Genomic DNA, 20250 nt, shown 5'->3' on the forward strand with positions numbered 1-20250 from the left:
GAAGCCTTCTACTCTTCACCCAGTATTTGTTATTCCATGTCATAGCCCTTATCATAAACATTATCCTAGTGTGGGCCGCTGAGCCTCCTTGAGAGGAAGGTTTGTTGTTCTAAGGAGGCTGGGAGGAGAATGCACAGAGGCCTGGGGGATTCTGGGAGCTGATGAGAGAGGCAGGAGTCAGGGTGGTGCTTTATTCTGAAACTTGTGCCTCTGTCACCCTGGCGCGAAAGGTCAGTCCATGTCTGCCTGCTCCATGAGTTCCATGTGCTCAGAAATCAAGTCGTATTTCTCCATCAAACTCAAGTCCCTGCTGAGAAACTGCTGAAAGCCTATGTTTGGTGAAGGAAGGAAGGGGTGGAGCGAGGGAGGGAGGGAGGGAGGGAGGGAGGGAGGGAGGGGGGGAGGGAGGGAGCGGGGATATAGCTGTATAGCTTCTGTGGGCTTGTTGGAAGCACCAAGGTTGCTCACGAAAGAGGCCATATTCCTATATTCATGTTTGTAGTACGCAGAGATCTGGGTTCTACCTCAGCTCTACCTTTTCTGAGCGGTGTAGCCTGTCGCACCCCTGCTTCTGTTGCGCCCGTCTCTGCATTCCTGCTGTCTCTCTCCTGTACAGAATAGAGGGAGGCCCCCGTGAGTGGTGACTAGCTAAAAAGATATGTGCCAAATGCCCATCTCACATCTCTCCAGTCCCTCCCTGGGAAAATATTTAATGTCTCTTTGCTGTGAGATTTCCTTTTTGATATTACCTTGGAGCTGCTGTAAAGATTAAGTAATGAAACCACGTGGGAAGTTTGTGACGCATAGTAAGTGTTCAATAAAACCAGGGGTCCTAGTATGAATGGGTGGTGACTCCTTTGTGAATTACAAAGAATAGGTGTAGAACAGGAAGTGGTTGGCACATAATTCGGGATCCACATCCTTCCTTTTGTAGTGTTTCCTGCGCGTTTGATGTTGGTGACATTGAAGTTCAACAGCAAAACAACAACAACAACAAAAAAGCAGAGTGCTGACTCAATTCCATGGGATAGGTACCTCTGAAGTGGTCAGTTCAGGGGGAGTCTGTGGGAGGTACCTGGCCCCACCAGGATACAATTAATGTCACAGACTAGCTGAGACATGCAGGGAGCTCTCAAACTCTACAATGGCCTGGCGTTGGCTTCCTGTCTGCAACACTCCAGCAGTAAATGCCCCATGTTTTACAATGAGGTCTGCATCATTGGTGTTTTGGTCCAAGGCTGGGAGTCAGGACCCTTGGGGTGGAGCCCCCTCCATCCAACTCACTATTTGGATTCATGAACACCCCGTTCTACCTGCCTGGAATGCTGTCCCCTCTCTTCTTTTACATTATGAGGGCACAGAATGAGGTCAGGGGTCCTTAAATTCGGTTCCAGGGTCTCCACCGAAATCCCTGCAGCAAGAAGGTATTGAGATCCACCCTGCCTCCTTTATATCAACCAGGACCTCTCCATTTTGATCTGTTGCATATTAAAGACTCCAAGTGAGGTTCCTTTGGAAGACAAAACCAATAACAACAGCGAAAGAATTCTACAGCTAAAAGCAGTTTGAAACCTCGGGACCAGGTACATTCTAGGGAACCTGTCTCCAGCACCCAAGCTAGGAAGATGTGGGGGCCTATTTCCTTCTAGGTTTTATTTAACAGACACATACTCAGCACACATTTCATGCCAGGACTATTCTTAACACCGTGCAGCCTGCAATATACTTAATCCCCTGGAATACCTCCGGGCGTCATGAAGCCTGCGTCATCGCAGACCTGACTTCATGAGTCAAGCAGGGTCCAGAGGAGACATTTACCCTCCAGCCAGGTCTTCTGGCGCCCAAGCTGAGGATGACTTCACCCCAGGTCAGGTGATACCTTGGTGGGGCAGATCTTAGCAGCAGTAGAGCAGGTGTGTGCAGCAGCTGGGTGTGGCCACAGGAAGTCCCTTGGCCTTAGCCTCTCAGAGGATGAGAATGGATCAGCTGGACACGGACACTTTCATCAGAGGCATGCACCCTGTGGGAGGAAATGTTCCTTCCCTTAGCAATGTCCACAGCAGAAAACGTCACTGCCTCCTGTAATTCATTCCCAGCCACCACGCTGCCATCGACACTCTGCACCAGATGGCTGCAGATCTGATTTCAGTGGTGGCAGCCAAAGCCCAGGGGCCTGGAGAAGGCCCAGGCATGGGGCGAGGGGTCTGACCTCACCTCCAGCCCTCTCATTAAGGGGAGCGGTGGAGGTTGCTATAGCTCATGCAATCCGGTTCTCCTGCCATTACCAAACACGGAAGGACACAAGTGTAGCCTTAATGCCTATGTCACCATGTTGGCCTGGCCCTGTACATCTATTTTTAAAGCTTTTGATTCAGGTTATAATATGCCTTTGTGGGAATGTCTGCCAGCCTTCTCAATGTTTTTCTTAAGGGTTTATAAAGCACCTTTGAACTATGAAGGAAACAGCACGTTCCCAGGCACTAAGGAGAAATAGAAAGACCACAGTACCTTCTTCCCCAGGCACAGTGCTAAGAGCTGCAGATTCTTAAGAGCCAGAAAAATGCATTTGCTGTCCTCAGGAAACTAAACCTGCTGTGAGGCGAGCAGTTAAACATGATGGAAAGCTAATATGCACACACACTGGTGCAAGGAAGGGTGGTCTATCAGTCATCCGTCACTGAGATTAGCTCAGGCAGCCAGAACCAGTTCTGGCAGGCTCCACTGGTCTTACTGGTCTCACAGGTCTGGAAGTTGGCTATTTGTCCACTGGTCTGAGTGCCACTGGCTGTGTCAGTCTTGCTGTGTGTTTCTCACCCTCTAGCAGGGTGGCATCAAAAACAAAGAGCACATGGGGGGGGGTGACAACCACAACACCCATGTGCTTTTCAGGCCTTCCTGCTTATGCTTATGGCACTTTCCTATTGGCTGAAGCAGATCCAGAATGGGTGGGATCAACAAAGCCCCTTGGTTGGCCAAAAGAGTCTGACATTGTACAGATATTGTGATATAGACTCCAGCTCGAGCCATGTGGGTAAATGTGGCTTTCATGCCCTGGGTTCCAGCTTCTCCATTCAATACTGGGTTTGTTGGCCAGGTATAGGTGGGCTGTGCCTATAATCCCAACGTTGGGAGTCACACAAAGACTGTGAGCTCGAGGCAGCTGAGGCTACGTAAATAAGAACCTGTCTCAAACAAACAAGATACAAAACGGGGAGACTGAGCAGATAGTGTCCCAGGACTTGTGTATAAGACCCCTGTGCTTTATGGGAGTCATGACCTTCAAATGCCATAGGCTGCTTAGAAAGTGCCTGGGAGCCTGGGGGTCATTCTGATTCCAGTGGGAGGGAGATTTCAGTATTGGACTCCAAGTGGCCCTGATGCCTAGAAACTGCATCCCTAGAGCCAGAAGCCCAGAGTGGGGTATGGGGGGTGGGTACGGGGAGGGGTGTATCTGCTGCATTCCTGGGAGGCTGGGGATCCAAGCTCCTGAAGCCTTCTGCACCTTGATATAGAACTGGGCTTTTGTTCCCTTTTGTTCTTTGCCTTGACTGCATTTGGGGGTGCTCTTGATTATAAAATGGGTTTTGCTTGTCCTAGAACACTAGAGAAAAGGAGAACAAGGGAGTCAAGAAGAAGATTCCAGGCTCCAAACTCAGATGGTTTACTGATGCATCACATGCTTTCTGTTTTACATCTGTCGCCCCAAAGTTCAGAGGCCCGTCCTTGAGCCCAGCCCTGATGCCCTTCTCTTTCCTCGGCCAGGTGCTGTTTGCCCTGAACCAGACTCTGCTGCAGCATGAAAGTGTGCGGGCTGGGAGCCTGCAGGCACCCTACACCACAGAGGACCTCATCAAACATTACAACTGCGGGGACCTCAACGCAGTCATCTTCAACCATGACACGTCCCAGGTGAGGCCCTCCTCTTCCTCCTGCCCTGATGGCCTCTGCATCACCAGCGGCGAAGCCCTGGCTAGGCCCACAAGATCCCACTTGCCATATAACATATGCCTACTGTATAGCAACTTGAACTAAAAGGCCCACAGAAGGGAAAGCCTAGTTACTATGAGCCTGGCTTTGAGCCCACCACAGGACTTCTGCCTTGATTCAGATCCTAGAACAAAGATTACAGACAGCCTAGCAAGACCCTGCATAGAGCCCTAAAGATGTGAATTTGGCTTGATCCTGCCCAGACTGCCATGCCTCCTTGTTGATCTCCAACAAATTCCAAGATGCTCCATCCAGTATTCCAGGTGCCCTAAGATGTGCCCTCTGGTGGTTTTGTCAGTCTGTGCCCCATCCCACCCCAGGCCTGTGGAATTTATAGCTTGTCCGCCAGTACCTCGGAGCCTCTGTCCAGGCTCTTCCTGCCCTGGATCCCTCCAACTTGATTATGGTTCAGTGTTGCCTACTCTGAGAAACCTCCCCGTCTCCAGGATGGAATCCAGTATCGTCTCAGGCACCGCACAGTTTCTCCCAGGGTTTCCTCTGTTGCGGAAGTCAGATGTTCATCCACTCAGAAAGCTTGGATTGGGAGGCCATATGTATCCCTGTTCTGAGCTCTTGCTGCAGTCTCCATTTTCTCAGGCTAAAAGCCAGTCTCTGCAGTAGCTGTGTGTTACTCCTGTTCTGTCCCTGCCCCTCACCCCATCTCCTGTATGTACCCCAGAAGCACAGTCCACTGTGTCCTCCCAAGAACCACCTATATACTTCTGCCTGTTACTGGCCATTTCCTCAATATAGCTGCTTCTCCCAGGTGTCACCACAGAGTGCTCTTTTCCATCTTCAGGGATCACCAGCTCCATAAAACTAGCCCCATCCACCCTGTCTGAACTGTAGCCTAAACCCTCCCCCCCACCACCCAAAAAAAAAGCTCTCATTGCTTTATTATGCCCCACTTTCCTCCCATGGTCTAAAAGACCCTCTAACACACCGTACTTTCATTAGCGACTACTTACTGTCTGGTCCTTCCCACTGGAATGCAAGCTCCATGAGGGCAGGATTTGGGTCTGTCATTAATCATTTATCCCCTCTGGCAAGAGCAGTCCCCAGGATGAAATAGGACTCTGTACATAGCTGCTAAATAAATGAAAGAGTTTGTAAATGGGAGGGGGCACTGTGCACAAAAGGATATGGTGGGGAGCCAGAGAGGAGAATTCTCAGGGGACCTTTCCCTCTCACAATGAGACCGGGAGACACAGGAGATCATTGTCTCATATAGAGACCCTTGCTCTGGGGACAGAAGCATACAGGCTATTGTTCATTTATATGGGGCCTGCAGCTGGGGCTGGGGCAATAAGGAAAGATTCCTGCAAAGTAAGAGGCCACAGAAGAGCCTACATTGGCTGCGGACAGGGAGGAGCGTTCCAGCAGTGAGCAGTCTGTGCAAGTGAGCCAGAGACCCAGAGGAGGAGCAGTAGGGAGAATTCTGGTTGGAGGCCAGCCAGGCTGGGGCCACAATGTTCTGTCTGTGCTTGCCACCCAAACCCAGACACAGGCTCCCTGAGGGCAGGGATGAGCTGCTTAGCCCTTGGTCCCCACCATTCTGGAGACCACTTGGCGCCTGTCACAGAGTGCTTGCCAGTGAGTGACTGTCACACACAACACTGTAGGTACATCATGTACTTAGAGGAGCTTAAAGGATGGTAGACGGATCCTGGTCCTTACTTGTGGGAGGCTCCAGGTCTGAGGACTTTAGTCTTGAGGTGCAAGAGGGAGGAGAGGAGCCTGACACCGTGAACTGATGGGAATCTCACCAGGGCCCCACTTCTGGTGAGCTTCACACTGAATCCACTAGGGGCAAGGTTTGGGAGAGGACGTTCCACAGCAAAGAGGCCTTGGTTGCAAGTTGGATAACTGGCAGTGATGTGGCTGGCCTGAGGAGGAAGTGGTGGACAGGACAAGGCCTGTGGCTGACTCTAAGCTGGGCAAGAGAGGCATGGCGTGAGCTTAGGGGATGGTCAGTTCAGATTGCCTTTGAGTCTGTGCCCAGAAGCACTGCTGGTTTCTAATGGCAGTAGCCATGTCCCTTAGCAGTGCAAGTGGCCCACCTAGATTCGAATCACAGTCCAGGCTGCATATGGGTGCACAGGAAACCTGGAGCTACATTTGCAGCCAGGGAGAGGCCTTAACAGTCTCAGGGTCTGGGGATCTAGAGGCCTTAGGGCTTTTCACCCTGGTGCGGTCAGGAAGGATTCACGGCTATCATAAAGTAAGAATTAAGTGTGTTAGTGGAGCTTCCCAGATGAGAATAACAGCTGACAGGAGGGGCTGGCGAGTGCCTCCAGAGGGCATGGTTTGCACAGCAGAGAACAAGCCTAGGGTAGGAGCCCTGGAGAGTGAAAGCTGGGGAACCCCGCAGTCAGAAAGATGCCTCTGGCTGTGCAATGGGGAAGATGACAATGTAGCATTTAGAGGCCAGGATGGAACAAGTGCAGTGCCTGAGGCCCAGTATTCCTTGTCCCCCACTGCATACCCCCCCCCACTGTACTATCCCACCCACAGCAAGATCACTGGCATTGTTAATGTCCATAACGGGAGGGCCACACAGAAGTTTTCCCTGGGAAGCCTGGGGTTCCTAGCCCCTCTGCCCCCGAGGGGCACAGTAGTCACATAGATGTTCTCTTGAAACAGTAGACAGTACATTATTACCCAGGGTCAAGATAATTTTCAAAAGTGTATCAATCTTCTCCAACCATAACCCTAGGCTAACCCGGATGAACCAGACCACACAGTCACACTTCAGAACCCCTCCCTGCCCTCTCCAACTACATATCCCATAGTGGTCTTAAAAGAGTGGCTGGCTCCTCTCCTGGGCTGAGAATCTCACGGGAGACAGCAAAGGGTGCTGGCGTGGCCCCTAGACTGACAGAAAGCAGGACCTAGGAAGGCTTTCATTGGGCATCTACTGGGTAGATGGGTACAGGGAAGTGGACAGTTGGGTAGCACCAACAGACCTGGGCACTTGGCCGTCTCTAGCCACAGGTCAGGGGAACCTACACTGACTCCCTCTCTCTGGGACCTTACCGCAGCCCTGCCTAGCCCATCTGCTTGTCACCCCATCACACACCAATCTCTCCCAGGCTCTAGGAACATTTCATGATCTCTTCAAAATGTTATCATATGCCCTGCGCTTAAACTTGTCATGGGAGATTTAAGGCCCCAGACAAGTCTAATGACATCATTAATTTGCTTCTCCTCCAGCCCTGGCCCAAACCCAGGCCTCATCCTTGGCATGGGGCCAAAGCCCATGAGCATGAAGCACACAGAGAGTGCTAGACAGTGGCCAGGAAGCCCAAGGGAAGCTGAACATCCAGTCCTACTTCTTCATGGTTTTGAGGTTTGACTCTTTTTCTTGTCCTTGTCCATAGTTTCAGTCCCCTGTGGAATACTTATGCAGGTACACCTTGTGAGCAGGAAGCAGAACGGAGAGGAAGGCTGCCTGCTCACAGGTCCCACGATCCATGCGAGAAGGAAGGGAATCAGACCTCTCTACCTTCACATCTCTCTGATGGTTCTAACGGCCATCTGTCATCCCTGTAGGTTCTCTGTACCCTTCACTGGTAACCTGTGACCTCATACAGGAAGGTGACAGTGCAAGGTGAAGTGAACAGCTCAGTGTTTTTCACAGTGCCTAGCACCTTCCAAAGCTGGTCTCATTGGGTCCAGGCAACCAGCCATGTTTGTCTCCCTGTAAACAAGGAGGATTATGAGGCTCAGAGAGACCACATAACCTAGAGAGTAACAGGCAGGGAAAGAGAGGTGCGACCCAAGCTGCACTGGCTGTGTGACCCCAAGACCTGTGGTCACCAACACTCTTCCTCAGATGCTGTTCACCCTGCTGATCCATCCTCCTGTTCCCTGACGAAACAAACACTAATTTGTCGTAAAGCTTGGCCTCCTATCCTCTCTCATACCCCATAAACGGAGAGAAACCTTTGAGAGGTGTGTCTCCAGAAGTAGTCCTTCTAGTCACGGCCTCTCTCTTCTCTTCCCTGACTCAAAAGTCTCTAGCGTCTCCTGTAACTGCATCAAGCCAAGTGTGACCTAGTTCATCGGGGCTGCCAGTCAGAACTCTATTCCTTCATTTGTCTCTCTGCCAAGCAAGCAGGCTCTGGGTGCCAGCTCTGGACTGGCCTAGGCATGATAGGGCTGCTGCGTACGTTGTAGCATTGTGCGCTACTCAGGTCTCTGACAAAGAAGCCCGATGGTGCAGGCGCTCCTACCACCCATTTCTCCCACTGGTCCTTGGCCATCATACTAGAGGCAGACGTCCTGCCCTCCTCAGTGGCCTTTAAGGTCCAGTTTCTGTTGACTCCCCTGCCTTTCTCAGAAAGGATGTTGACAACAACTCAACAGTGGTTGTTTAAAAAAAAAAAAGCCATCATGTGCTTGGGTAAAAGCCATAATCACTGGCTCTTCTGAGGGACTAAGATCTCTAGGAAGTTGGTATCTTTAGGCACAATCTCCCCTCATCTTTCAGTCAAGACTAGTATTTTGTGATTTGTGTTTGAGTAGGTGGCGAGGAGGAACAGAATATGTTCTATGGGCAAGAGCTTGTAAGATATTATGCCATGGGTGGATTGGGAGGAAAGAGGGTGTTTTGATCCACTGCCTTAGTTTCCCCAGCAGTCCCATGCACATGTTGGAGGATATAGTGCTAGAATGCCTGGACCTACCATCCAGACTGGACAAATGAAATGATAAGAACACAGCAACCCAGAAGGGACAGTGCAATCTAATATTCAAGGTTTGACCCCTGATAGGCATCTTCCTTGTAGCAGGCCCTGGGAACTTGGAATGACGTAACTTTGTCCTTGGCCGATTACCCAACAAGCATCAGCCTGGAAGGATCTGTGATCCTGGAATGGTTTTCAAGAATAGACAAAGATCTGGAAGTTTGAAGCCAGATGGGCAGGCAGTGGCTCAGACATGGGAAAACCCGCAAGTTCTGCGCTGCTCCTCTCCATAAAGCAGAGGGCCAAGTGCAACCACAGCAGCACCCATCATCTCTTTTAGTCCCTCCCATCACAACAGTCCTTACTACAAACAGAGCCAGGGCTCAGCAAAGTGGAGTAGCCTGTTCAGTATACCCAGCATCAGAACTGAATCGAAAGGTCAAGTCACTCTAACCCCACGCTCTATGGCCTTCATGCCATACCTGTCATCTACACCCTCTCGCTGAGCTGTGTTCCTTGTCCAGGTCATGCAGGCCTCAGGGATGAAGAAGGAACAAAAGGATCCAAGAAGAGGCCCAACCTCTAGAGAAATACCAGGCAGGCTTGGGTGGGAATCTTACCACCAGGCCATACATTTGGCTCTACCGTGCCCTGGCTATGATTGCACATTATCTCAGGATCTTTCCCTCTCAGGCTTGCTTCACATGTATAACTGGAACAATGTTCATAGTTGAGGGTTGATAAGACACAGGAAACACAGCACCTGCCATAGGACTTCAGAAAGGTAAGTTGCCAGCCCTACCTGGACTGTGCATCTGACATGTGCCCTGCTCTATCAAGACCTAAAGGTGGCTTCTCTCTTACCATTGCAGCTACCCAACTTCATCAACACTACCCTCCCACCTCATGAGCAGGTGACAGCCCAGGAGATTGACAGCTACTTTCGCCAGGAGCTCATCTACAAAAGGAATGAGCGCATGGGGAGAAGGGTCATGGCACTGCTGCAGGAGAACCAGGACAAGATCTGTTTCTTCGCCTTCGGAGCAGGTTTGGCCCCAACCTCTATTGTCAAGGGAAAAGCTAATGTCCAAAAGAGTACATGAAAGCCACATGGTACCCAGTAGCAGAGCTAGCATCCTGGCAAGGGAAGCACTAGGGTAACTTTCATGGCCCCTTCAAGTGCCAGGTGGACATATGAGAACCCAAAACAATCCTCCAGTGCCTATCCCAGCCTGAACCCACCCACCTTCAAACCAAGGCTAATCATAAGGGCCCTGTGGCATCAGGAGTGATGCAGATAGCCCACAGTTCTGACTCCAAATCCAACTGGACTATATGTCATGTTACCCTATCTGGTACTTTCTCAAGGGTTTGGTTTTCTCTTCCATTAATGGAAAGGATGGCAGTAACTATTTGGTGAATTTAAAGTATCTATGTTGTGGAATAGTTGTAAGGATGAGTGACATTTAAGTAACCTGCCATATAGTGGGGATCCAAAATGGCAGCTACAATCATCATCATCATCACCACCACCACCACCAGCAGCACCATTACAATGAACTTAGTGCATCACCATGACAAAACAGGACATGAGCTAAATGTTTCTGGGGATTTTTCTTCTCCTGCAAAAAGAACTAAGGATGTCTACACAGGGTTTCTTGGGGTCTCTATTCCTTTTCTGCTCCTCCTCATCCTTCCTGCTTTTCTCTGTGGCTGTCTCTACAATGGCTACATTGGGGCCAGGGTATTGTGTGTGCATTCTGTGTTATACAACTTTTGCTCAGTGATTGATAATAACTATTTACTTCTTGCCACTTGAATTAATGGACTCCACCTATGCTTCACGAGAATTAAGAGATAGCTTACAGCTGGGTGTGATGAGGTACACCCGTAATCCAATCCCTCTGAACATAAAGTCAGGCAGATCTCTGAGGCCAGCCTGGTCTACCTAGTGAGTTCAAGGCCAGCCAGGGATATGTAGTAAGACCTTGTCTCAAACAAGCAAGATGGTAGCGTATAGATATGCTCATCAGTCTACTGCTTTGCCTTCTCTTTCTTTGGCTTTTACCCATGTCCTTCAGGGCAAACAGCCAGTTCATTTCACAAGACCCCTTGTAGACATCAGACTTTGTAATGGAGCTGGCCACTGTCTATCTCTGTGTCCTCCCCTGGCCCCATTCAGCTCCATGTATGTTGAGACAAGATCCAGGGCTGTATTTATCCAGGCTGTTCTTCCCTCTTCTGAATCTCCATCAAAGTGAGGCTCATGGGAAGGGCTCAGACATGGATGTAGGCCCTTTAAAGATAGCTCATTAACGTCATGGAGGTATGTGGGAAGAGCTCTGGACTCACACTGGCTCTGCTATGGCCCAGTGTAGGCTAAAACCTGTCTTCTCCCCTCTTATGACCCCAGTATACTCACTTAGAGAAGAGAAGCTGGCTGTGACTTGAAGTGTCTTGGATTTTAGGCTGTCTAGGATTCTGGCACAGATGTAGAGACAGGTGGGGGGTCTCACAGGGAATCTACAGGGGCCTCCTGGAGGAACCTATGCTAATACATGGAGATGGAAGTACCACTCTCCCTCTTGCAGGACATCTGCAAGGGGCCTGGTGTGAGCCCGGTAACTATGAGAACCTGTGTAAGGTGTCCCCTCAGCACCTCTCCCATCCCTCACTTTGGGCAGTGCATTCTGTACTGAGGCCCTAGCTGACAACAGAAAGGTAGCCACATCAAGTTATCTAGCTCCATGGTTCCTCCAACTCCAAGGAGCCTCCAGAGAGCACAGCCACTGAGGGAAGCCAGTGAGAGAGCAGGGTGCCCCTTCAGAACAGGCCCAGGATGCAGGTGTGAGATTACCCAGAGCCTAATGGTCTTTAGCACCAGCTCTCTGCTGTAGCTGAGGAAGCTGTAAACCTAAAGATGCAAAACACTGACCTTGTGATGCTCCAAGCCCCCAAAGACCCACTCAAGCATCTTTTCAAAATAAAGGATCCTGCAAAAGAAAAGGTGGCAGGGACAGAAGCAGAAAGAGATCGCGAAGTCCTTACTTGTCAACATTAAGAACTGGTAACTAAGTTCAGCCTCCACATCCATCCACATTGCTTTTATATGGAAATAGTTTGACATAATAAAAGAGATGAGGGAAGAGGTGCTGCCAAGTTCAAGGCAAATTTTGTGGCCTTTTTAAAGCCTCGTGACCTAAGTGCCATGGCTGAGGCTGCCGACATAGAAAGAGAGGGACTCCAAGAAAGTAGGAAAGGAGAGCATAGAGCAAGGGGAGATAGTTGGTCTTAGGGCAGAAGACAGTACCTCCCCAGCTAACATGTGTGTGTGAGCAGGGAGCTGATGGCTTCTAACCAGGTCTACTCTTCCAGCTGGAAGGTGAAGGTTGGAAGGATGACAAAGTGCTCTTGGTTTGAAGAAGGGAAAGCACTTGACATAAGTACAAGAGAGGCTGACCACAAGCTTGACCGGGGCTGGAAGCTAAAGTAGACTTCATATTGCTAGTGGGTGCCTAGAGTGTGGTGCTGCTGCGCAGAGCATATCAGAGCGCAGCACAGCAGAGTCCTGACTGATCCATAATGTCTACTGGGGACCAAGCTGGCAGCAGGTGCCTGCCCTGTACTTGTTCTTTCTGCTGGCAATGAAGGCCTGTCAAACTACTGGTTCTTAAGATTTCTCTAGCAACATCCAACAGCTAGGATTTAAAGATGGACATTGTACCCAGCTGCCTTCCGAGTTTACCTGCACATTCCCTGCTCAGTGACCATCCCCAGCATGTGAACTATGCCAAGACAGGGCCCACAGTCTCAAAATTGCTACACAAAGACATGATGAACAAAATAATACAGAATTAAGTATATTCCGTTCAGTCCCAGAGCATCTCACGAGTGAGAGAGGGCTTAGTTCTAGGCACTAGGAGAAAATGGCAATATTATCCTTTGTTCTAGGGAAATAGATTTTCTTGGGATGTTTATTTGTTCAGCCATAGAAAAATCTTGCAGCATTTTTTCAATAATAACATGCATGACTCGGGAACCAAAGGAGCTGAATTAGAAGCATGAGTCACACCAGGCCATAGTGGTTCATGCCTTTAATCCTTGCACTTGGGAGGCAGAGACAAGTGGATTTCTATGAGTTCGAGGTCAGCCTGGTCTACAAAGTGAGTCCCTGACAACTAACTCTATATAGAGAAACTCTGTTTCGAAAAACAAACAAACAAACAAAAACAAAAGCAGCATGGGTCACTAGCAGGTTGTGGGGGACAGACAGGTAACCTCTATACCCCATTCATTTCCAGCTCCAACAGCTGGAAGTTATGGATTTTTGTGGCTCTAGCGTACTGTAGTCTGAATAAAACCTGAACTTCAGACACTCCGCAATTCTTGGACCCCAGCATTCTGTTGGTCTAATTACCTGGTTGCAATAACCTTGCTCTCTAGTCTCATAGCATTCCAACATTCCAGCATGTTTTTTTTTTCAATTGCTCTTGGAGACTTAGAAGTAATATGGAGCCTCCCAGAACCTGGACATGTCTTTATGGGCAGCCACCAACTACCACAAAGGAAGCGAATTCCAGGCAGAAGGCAGGCAGAATCAGAGACACAAATCTGTCACTCTGAGTGCTGAGACATGCATGACTCTCAGCCTTTAAGCTGCTGATCGGCTTTCAGAACCACACTTACCGGCCTGAGACAGGAATACATTAGTAGTAAAGATTTAAACTTGATAGAAAGGAGAGATATAAACCCACCACACTGAGCCATAAACATGCTTTAGCTAACGGGAAAAGGGTGTTGGCTGAGCTATATCTCAAAGATAAATCATGTGCCTAACATTAATCCCACACCACCAAAAATTAGTGAATGAATGAATGAATGAATGAATGAAGTAACTGCTTCCTGTAGAAGGTACACTGTCCTGTTCGACAATCCACTCATACAAAACCCATGCTGAGGGCCTCCTGTTAAGGACAGGATATCCCTTCTGTTCTATGGATGGATGAATGAATGAATGAATGAATGATGAATGCAATGATCCTGAGGTATGCAAATGCCACCCACTCCTATGTTACCCCAAGAAAATTTGATCTAGAACCTAAGTCTCTGTCCCCATGGTAGGAATTAGGAGCTCTGGGAACATTCTATCTTCCTTTTGGGAGGTGAGACTATTGTGATAAATAGAAGGACAGAAAACTCACTAGAAAGAGACTTCTAGGCCCCAGTGAGCAAGCCACACAGGCTGAGGCAGGAGGCAGAGGCTAAGGAGGGTTTCTTTGGGGAGGAGGCAGCAGATGGTGAGAAAGCCACAGCAAGAGTTAAGTCAGGGCCATGGGGGTGAGGAAAGGAAACAGCTTGGTGTCATGGAAACACCTGCCTTCTGAGATGTTCCCACTCCATCTGCACAGCAAGGGACCCACAAGAGGAGAGATGTTAGGTTCCCTCCAGCCCCTGCATCCCACATTGCATGCTTGTTGGCAAAGGCTGACTCAGAGAAGGCTTCCTGGAGAAGATGGGAGCGGCTGAAATGTCCCTTATGCAAGTCCGGAGGCTCTCCAGTTTTTCATATCTTCCCCACAGTTATCCAGACAAGGCCCATCCTTCCCTGCACTTGCACTTGCTTCTCCACTTGCTGCCTTCGGAACAGAAGCCCCTCAGAGCTTGCAGACGGCCAAAGGACAGCCAGAGTCTGGAATGGAGGCTGCACTCCCAATAGTTTCTTTCCCTGCCCGACAACACTGATGTCTGCCCTGCTTCCCAAGCACAAACATGAAATTAAACCTTCCAGACGTACTTCAGAATTCCCAACAGTGCTAAAAAAAAAAAAAAAAAAAAAAAAAAAAAAGAGCCCTGTCACCACACACAACACACACACATCTAGGGGCTGGCATATTTGCAATAGCTACACCATCCTTGGCCCAAACCATTCATATTCAATCTAAAGCATCGCAACAGACAGAGGGATGCCCTCTTCTGGATGGTGCCTGGGTAGCCTTCCCTTGGACAGGACAAGTCAATAGGAACTATGTGCCGTGTCAGCTTGTCTCCAGGGCTGTACTGTTGGTGGAAGATTTGAGAATCCCAGCTATGGGCTCAGCAGTCTTGCTGGGCAGTGCCAGGAAAGCAGCAGGAGAAAATGACAGACCAGAGCATGGCCTTTTAAGCTACAGTGTGGGAGACCCTAGATTTCTTCTGAGAAGTAGCTCTGGGCTAGCCAGTGCCTTCACTTCTCCCAGCCTCAGGGTCCCCTCTGTGCTAGCTCAGTGCCAGATGCAGCGTAAATGACCTGTCAAAGTAACTTTGTGCAGTTACTACAGAGTCCTGGTTCCTCAAAGTCTGCAGTCCTCCATTGTCACCCCAGATGAGGAGCTAGAGGAATTCTGTGGTACTGCGTAGAAATCTCAAGAGCCAAGATTGGTGTTACACAACAGTGAAGCTCAGGATGGTGTCTTAGTTAGGGTTTTGTTGCTGTGGCAAGGCACCATGAGCATGGCAACTCTTATAAAGGAAATATCTAACTGGGGCTGGCTTACAGTGTCGGGGTTTAATACATTATCATCATGGGGGAAGCACTGGCATCAGAGGGCAGCAGGCTTGGTGCCGGAGAAGAAGCCGACCATTCTACACCTTGAGCCGCAGGCAGCAGAAAGAAACAGTGTCATTGGACATTGCTTGAGCATAGGAGACCTTAAAGCCCGCCCCCACATTGACACACTTCCTCCAACAAGACCACACCTCCTAATAGTGCCACTCTCTATGGGCCAAGCATTCAAGCACATGAGTCTGTTCAAACCACCACAGACAGGAGGAGCCTCAGTCCCTAAATAGGTCTCTAGCCAACAGAGGGTTCATAGACTCTGGGATACTGAACCTCAGGAAAATCTAATATACACTAGATGACCTCAAAGGCTATTAGATAACGTACAGTGGTCACCAAGTCCTCAGGATGAACTAGCCACAACCTCCAGGGCTTCTAACTCACCCCGAGTTACTCTCAGTCACCCTGGAAATGACTCAGGTGCCAGCAGAGGCCTGGCCTCCTGACCTTAGAGAGCATCTGACCCAAATGACCTAAAAGCTTTGAACTCAGAGGTTTAGATCCAAGTGGATGATGGTTTGGTGAAGGGAGAGATGCTTTCTAAGCCCACTTAACGGCTGTCAGATAGTGTCAAAGGCCACAGGGCCCAGGCTGCTCTGAACAGCAGCCTCCCCAGAGCCCAGAGGCTGGGTATTGTCTGGGCAGCTGCCTCCACAAGTGCCTCGCTATGGACACATCCGAGCCATGTCTAGACGTAGACCCAGCTCTGCCTTTAGTCCATGTATAGCACTGGCAAGCTAAACTGTTGGGAAGCAGAATGAGAAAATGAATCCAAATATTTGGCACATTTCTCCCTACCAGAGATGTAGCAGGCAGAGTCTGCCACTCCTGGCGTTTGTGTCCACCTTTGCCACTTTGGTGGTGGAGCAGACTAGGCTTTCATCCATCACTACCTCATTTTTGATGCCTGGCATCCCAGAAGCTGCCACACCAGAGCACAGAGCAAAGGATACCAAAGGGAGGGGGCTGTGGTTCCACCCAGGCACCACCAACTCCTGCGGGTATCTTTGTTTCCCTTGCCACACCTCAGGGTGTGAAGAGCACTCTCCAGGGCACTCAGACGGTTGCTGGGGAGACTATTTTCCGGTCCCATCTAAAGTCTGCCCTCTTCTTGTCCTGCAGCAGTCAGAATTCCACAGCTTGTCCCTCCTGCCCCAATCCTCGCAGGACCCACCTCCTCTTTCACCGTATACTCAACTGCAGGACTATTCACCATTCGCACCAGCACAAACTGACATCTCTCCTCTTTGTCTGCACTCCCTGGTGCCATGCCCTAGCAGCTTCCCTCTCCATCCTCCCTCTGTCTTCATTCCCTGACCCCTGTGTGCCCCTCCCCCCACTTTATCTGGCCTCTATGTGCCTCTCTTCATAGGTAGAGACCACAGTGTGTTTCCAGCTCTTGGCGTAGGGCTGGCTACGCAGCGAATTAGTCGCCAACTGAGCTGAGAAGGCTCAGCCTTGTGCTGGGTGACTGCAGAGCAGGAGGGGGCAGGGCCCAGGTCAGCCAGTTCCCCTGCACACTGTTCTGAATAGACTAGAAGCCCTGGTGCCCCTCATTATCCATCTCTCCTGTCACACTTCCTAGGGAAAACAAACATGACTCTGGCTTGATATCCGGCCGGAGGCCCTGGCAGTGAGATTCACGTTTGAAAGTTTCCCTTGCATTAATTTCAGACGGAACATAAATACGGACTTGGGATGACTCTTCCAGGAGGAGAAAACTGGAAACCCGCGTGCTCACTGGAGAGAAAACATGTGTGCTGGCCGAAGGCACCCGCGTTACTCTGGAGCCCGTGCGGGGGAACATCTGGTTCTCTCTCTCCTCCTCCGCCACCCAGCCCCCACTGCAGTCTTGAAATTGCCCTGTTAATTGGCGCATTGTTCATGCTGAGCACTTGACACACTTTCCTCTCCAATCTGCTGAACCTTGGAAGGTACACACGTTTCTGACCATTTCCTGCCCCCAACCATGATCTTGGCATCTCTGCAGCTGCCAAGTACTTCAGAGTGGGCGTGACGAAGCTTGCCGTGAACTGGGACAGTTCTGGGAAGAAGCCCAAAATACCTTGCCTCTAACTATCTGTGTGACCTTGGGCAAGTCCTGCTCTCCTCACTGAGCCTCCGTTTCCCCATCTATAAAGTGGGAGCACCTTCAAGGGCTACTTCAAGAATGAAATGGAACAGCATGTCTGGAGGCTTGCTAAATTATTCAGGTCACCACCTGGTAAAACCTTACAGGTGTGAGGACCCAGGAGGCCAGGGACCCGTATGGGGAAGCTGAGACAAAGAGGGAAAGGAAACTACCCAAGGCCACAGGGTCTGTAGGTGGGTTGAGTCTTGTATGCAGGCTCTGCCCTGCCCTAGCTGCCTGTGCCAGAGGACATGCTGTCTGTCCTCCATGCCTCGTGCCCTGGTATAGCCCACCATGCACCCAGAAGAAAGGAACCTTTCCTCATCTCATAGTTCCTTTCCTGTTTGTATTATAGAGATCTGTAAGTGGCCCCTGGTTTGTCTCACGGAGGCAAGGCTAGCCCTGCCCACAGTGATGAAGCTCTGACATTATATGTGTATATGTGTGTGTGTGTATGTGTGTGTGTGTGTGTGTGTGTGTATACACACACACACACATATATATTCTCTCTCTCTCTCTCTCTCTCTCTCTTTCTCCCTCCATCCCTCTCCCTCCCTCACCCCAAATCTGGCCATGTCTCCTCTTTCCTCTTCTCTCCCTGAAGTTGTCACTGCATCTCTTACAGCTGGTTTCCAGCTCCTCTTCTCTGTCTAACTCTTTTGTGTCCCAAGTTCTGAAGTTCTCACCTCCTCACCCCCATCTCCACCCTGTGACAGTCCCTCTGCTTTTCTTCCTACTTCCTTCTTTATGTCTCTTCGGCTCCCTGTGCCCCGCCCTCTCTTTCCTCTTCTGTTGTCCTCTCTGGACTCAGCAAGCACAATGGAACGTGTCTTCCTGCAGAGAGCTGGCCAGAGAACAGCTGGAAGCTAATGCTGGAGGGAGATGCTGAGTGGTGGCCAGGAGCCCCAGGGAGGCTGGGCAAGCCAAGCAGCCTGAGCCCCAACATTGTGGGGCCCCTTTGGAAACCTTCCACCACCTTGCTTGCAGGTTCCAGCGTGGGGGTGGTGCCTTTCTTGAGAATTTCCAACTTTGGAGACAAGCCTAAACCCTGTCTGCCAACCCCTAGGGACGGCATACGCTGGACCCTGACTCTGGCCTGCATAGGGGCCAAGCTCCTAGGATTGGTGGGATCTTGGGGAGAATCACCAAGGGCCAGGGCTGGGCTACAAAGAATGGGGGGAAACTTGGGTCTCCTGGGGACAGGATGAGATCATGGAAAGGATGTGGAGTAAAAGGCTGTGTCACTCATTCATTCAACAAACATTCATGGAGCCATGGTGGTGCGCCAGATTTGGGCTTAACTCTGGGGACAAAGATGAATCAGGCATGGCTCCGCCCTCAAAAAGCTTATATCCCATCCCCACCCCCATCAGGTGGCTCTGTGTGAGCACGTCCTGTCCCGACAGAGTCAGCTCAGGGCTATGGGCAGGTCAGGTTCGCTGCAGTGGGAAGAGACTAAAGAACAGTGCAGTATGGCTGCAGGTGGCGGCGGCTGGGCAGACAAGTGTACTTGAGTTGACTGTTGAGTGTGGGAGCATGAGGACCAAGGTAGCTTGGTTAGCAATGTCCAGTAGAAACACAGTGATGGCGGGGAGAGATGGCAAGCAAAGTTGATGCACACCATGGAGGGTTGGGCGAAGATGTCCCTGGGCCACTGAGTGCCACTGTGTCTGAGGGAGTCATCACTGCTCTGGGTCACCAAGGTTGATAGCTGAGATGTAAGTAGAATGAAGAGGAAAGAGGACAAGAACATGTTTTCACAGCTCCTGTTTGGACATGGCAGAAGAAAGCTCACCAAGGGTGTCGCCAGATGAGTAAGGGCACAGTGACAAATGCACAAGCCAGAGGGAGGCTTAGGCACTAAGAAGTTGTAACTGTCGGTCTCATGAGACCAAGCACCAAACAGGATGAATACCAGGAATGCTGGCTGGACATCCAGGATTACGTGACTGAATTCTGGGCACAGACTATATAGAAGGGTTCTGCCTTGGGTTGTACCAGGGAAGTGAGGGACCAGTACTGTTTTCCCATCCTGGGAGGAAGGATGAGACAGAGAGAGCATAGTGGGCTCAGAGGAGGAGAAGGTGGAAATTTGAACTTGACCTGCTTGCTTTCTCCAAGTATCCTTGGACTAAGGAAAGCAATTCAGTTCAGAAAGTCTTAAGGTTTAGGAGGTGTCAGGGCTCTTCCAACAGATCTGGGAGACACCCAGAGCTCAGGGTCCAGCTACATCTGTTGAGGACTGCAACACAGAGGCCGTATAGGGCTAGGCCAAGCCTGATGCCTCTGACCATCCACAGTACATCTGCAGGACAGTCCATGGGTGTTATCTGCTTCCCCTGGACTATTTGGAGTTCTCTCTGGTAGCTCTTGAGGACTTCTGGGCAGATGTAGGGACCACAGTTGGATCATCAGAACTTTTATTTATTTATTTATTTAGATTTAGGGTTTCTCTGTGTTAGTCTTGGCTGTCCTGGACTCGCTTTGTAGACCAGGCTAGCCTCGAACTCAGAGATCCGCCTGCCTCTGCCTCCCACGTTCTGGGATTAAAGTCGTGCACCACCGTGCCCAGCCCAGAGCTTGTCTTTAAACCCACAGAAGCAGAGGAGGATTTATCACACTGTCTAGAGCAGAGGCCAAGAGCTCCTGGCAGAATCCTTCCTCCTGGGCACTGAAGATTGCCACCCACTGCTCTCTTCCAGCATAGCAGAGGAGAGCCAAGTAAGGTGGGATGGCTCCCACTTAGTCAGGAACAGTTTCATCTCCCTTAATATGGCATTCTGCGCAAGAGCCCCTGCCTCTCTAGGGCTTCCAGCTGTCCCTAGAGGAAGCCAAAGAGCCATAGG

General features: G+C 50.2%; 1 protein-coding gene across 2 annotated transcripts in view; it reads left to right on the forward strand.

Annotated features, from left to right (window-relative positions):
- Trabd2b (TraB domain containing 2B) overlaps positions 1–20250 on the forward strand; it is a 199368-nt gene that overhangs the window by 164479 nt on the left and 14639 nt on the right. Inside the window, exons 3-5 of one of the 2 annotated variants that reach the window (XM_051171132.1) lie at positions 3763–3909; positions 9548–9722; positions 16948–17544. In XM_051171132.1, coding sequence (XP_051027089.1) covers positions 3763–3909; positions 9548–9722; positions 16948–16958 — 333 coding nt within the window. In that variant the 3' untranslated portion in view covers positions 16959–17544. Of the gene's footprint in view, positions 1–3762; positions 3910–9547; positions 9723–16947; positions 17545–20250 lie in introns of those variants that run through there. The other variant, XM_051171130.1, reaches the window with a different exon arrangement.

The sequence above is a fragment of the Acomys russatus genome, chromosome 29 (genome assembly GCF_903995435.1).
Source record: "Acomys russatus chromosome 29, mAcoRus1.1, whole genome shotgun sequence".
Lineage (NCBI taxonomy): Eukaryota > Metazoa > Chordata > Mammalia > Rodentia > Muridae > Acomys > Acomys russatus.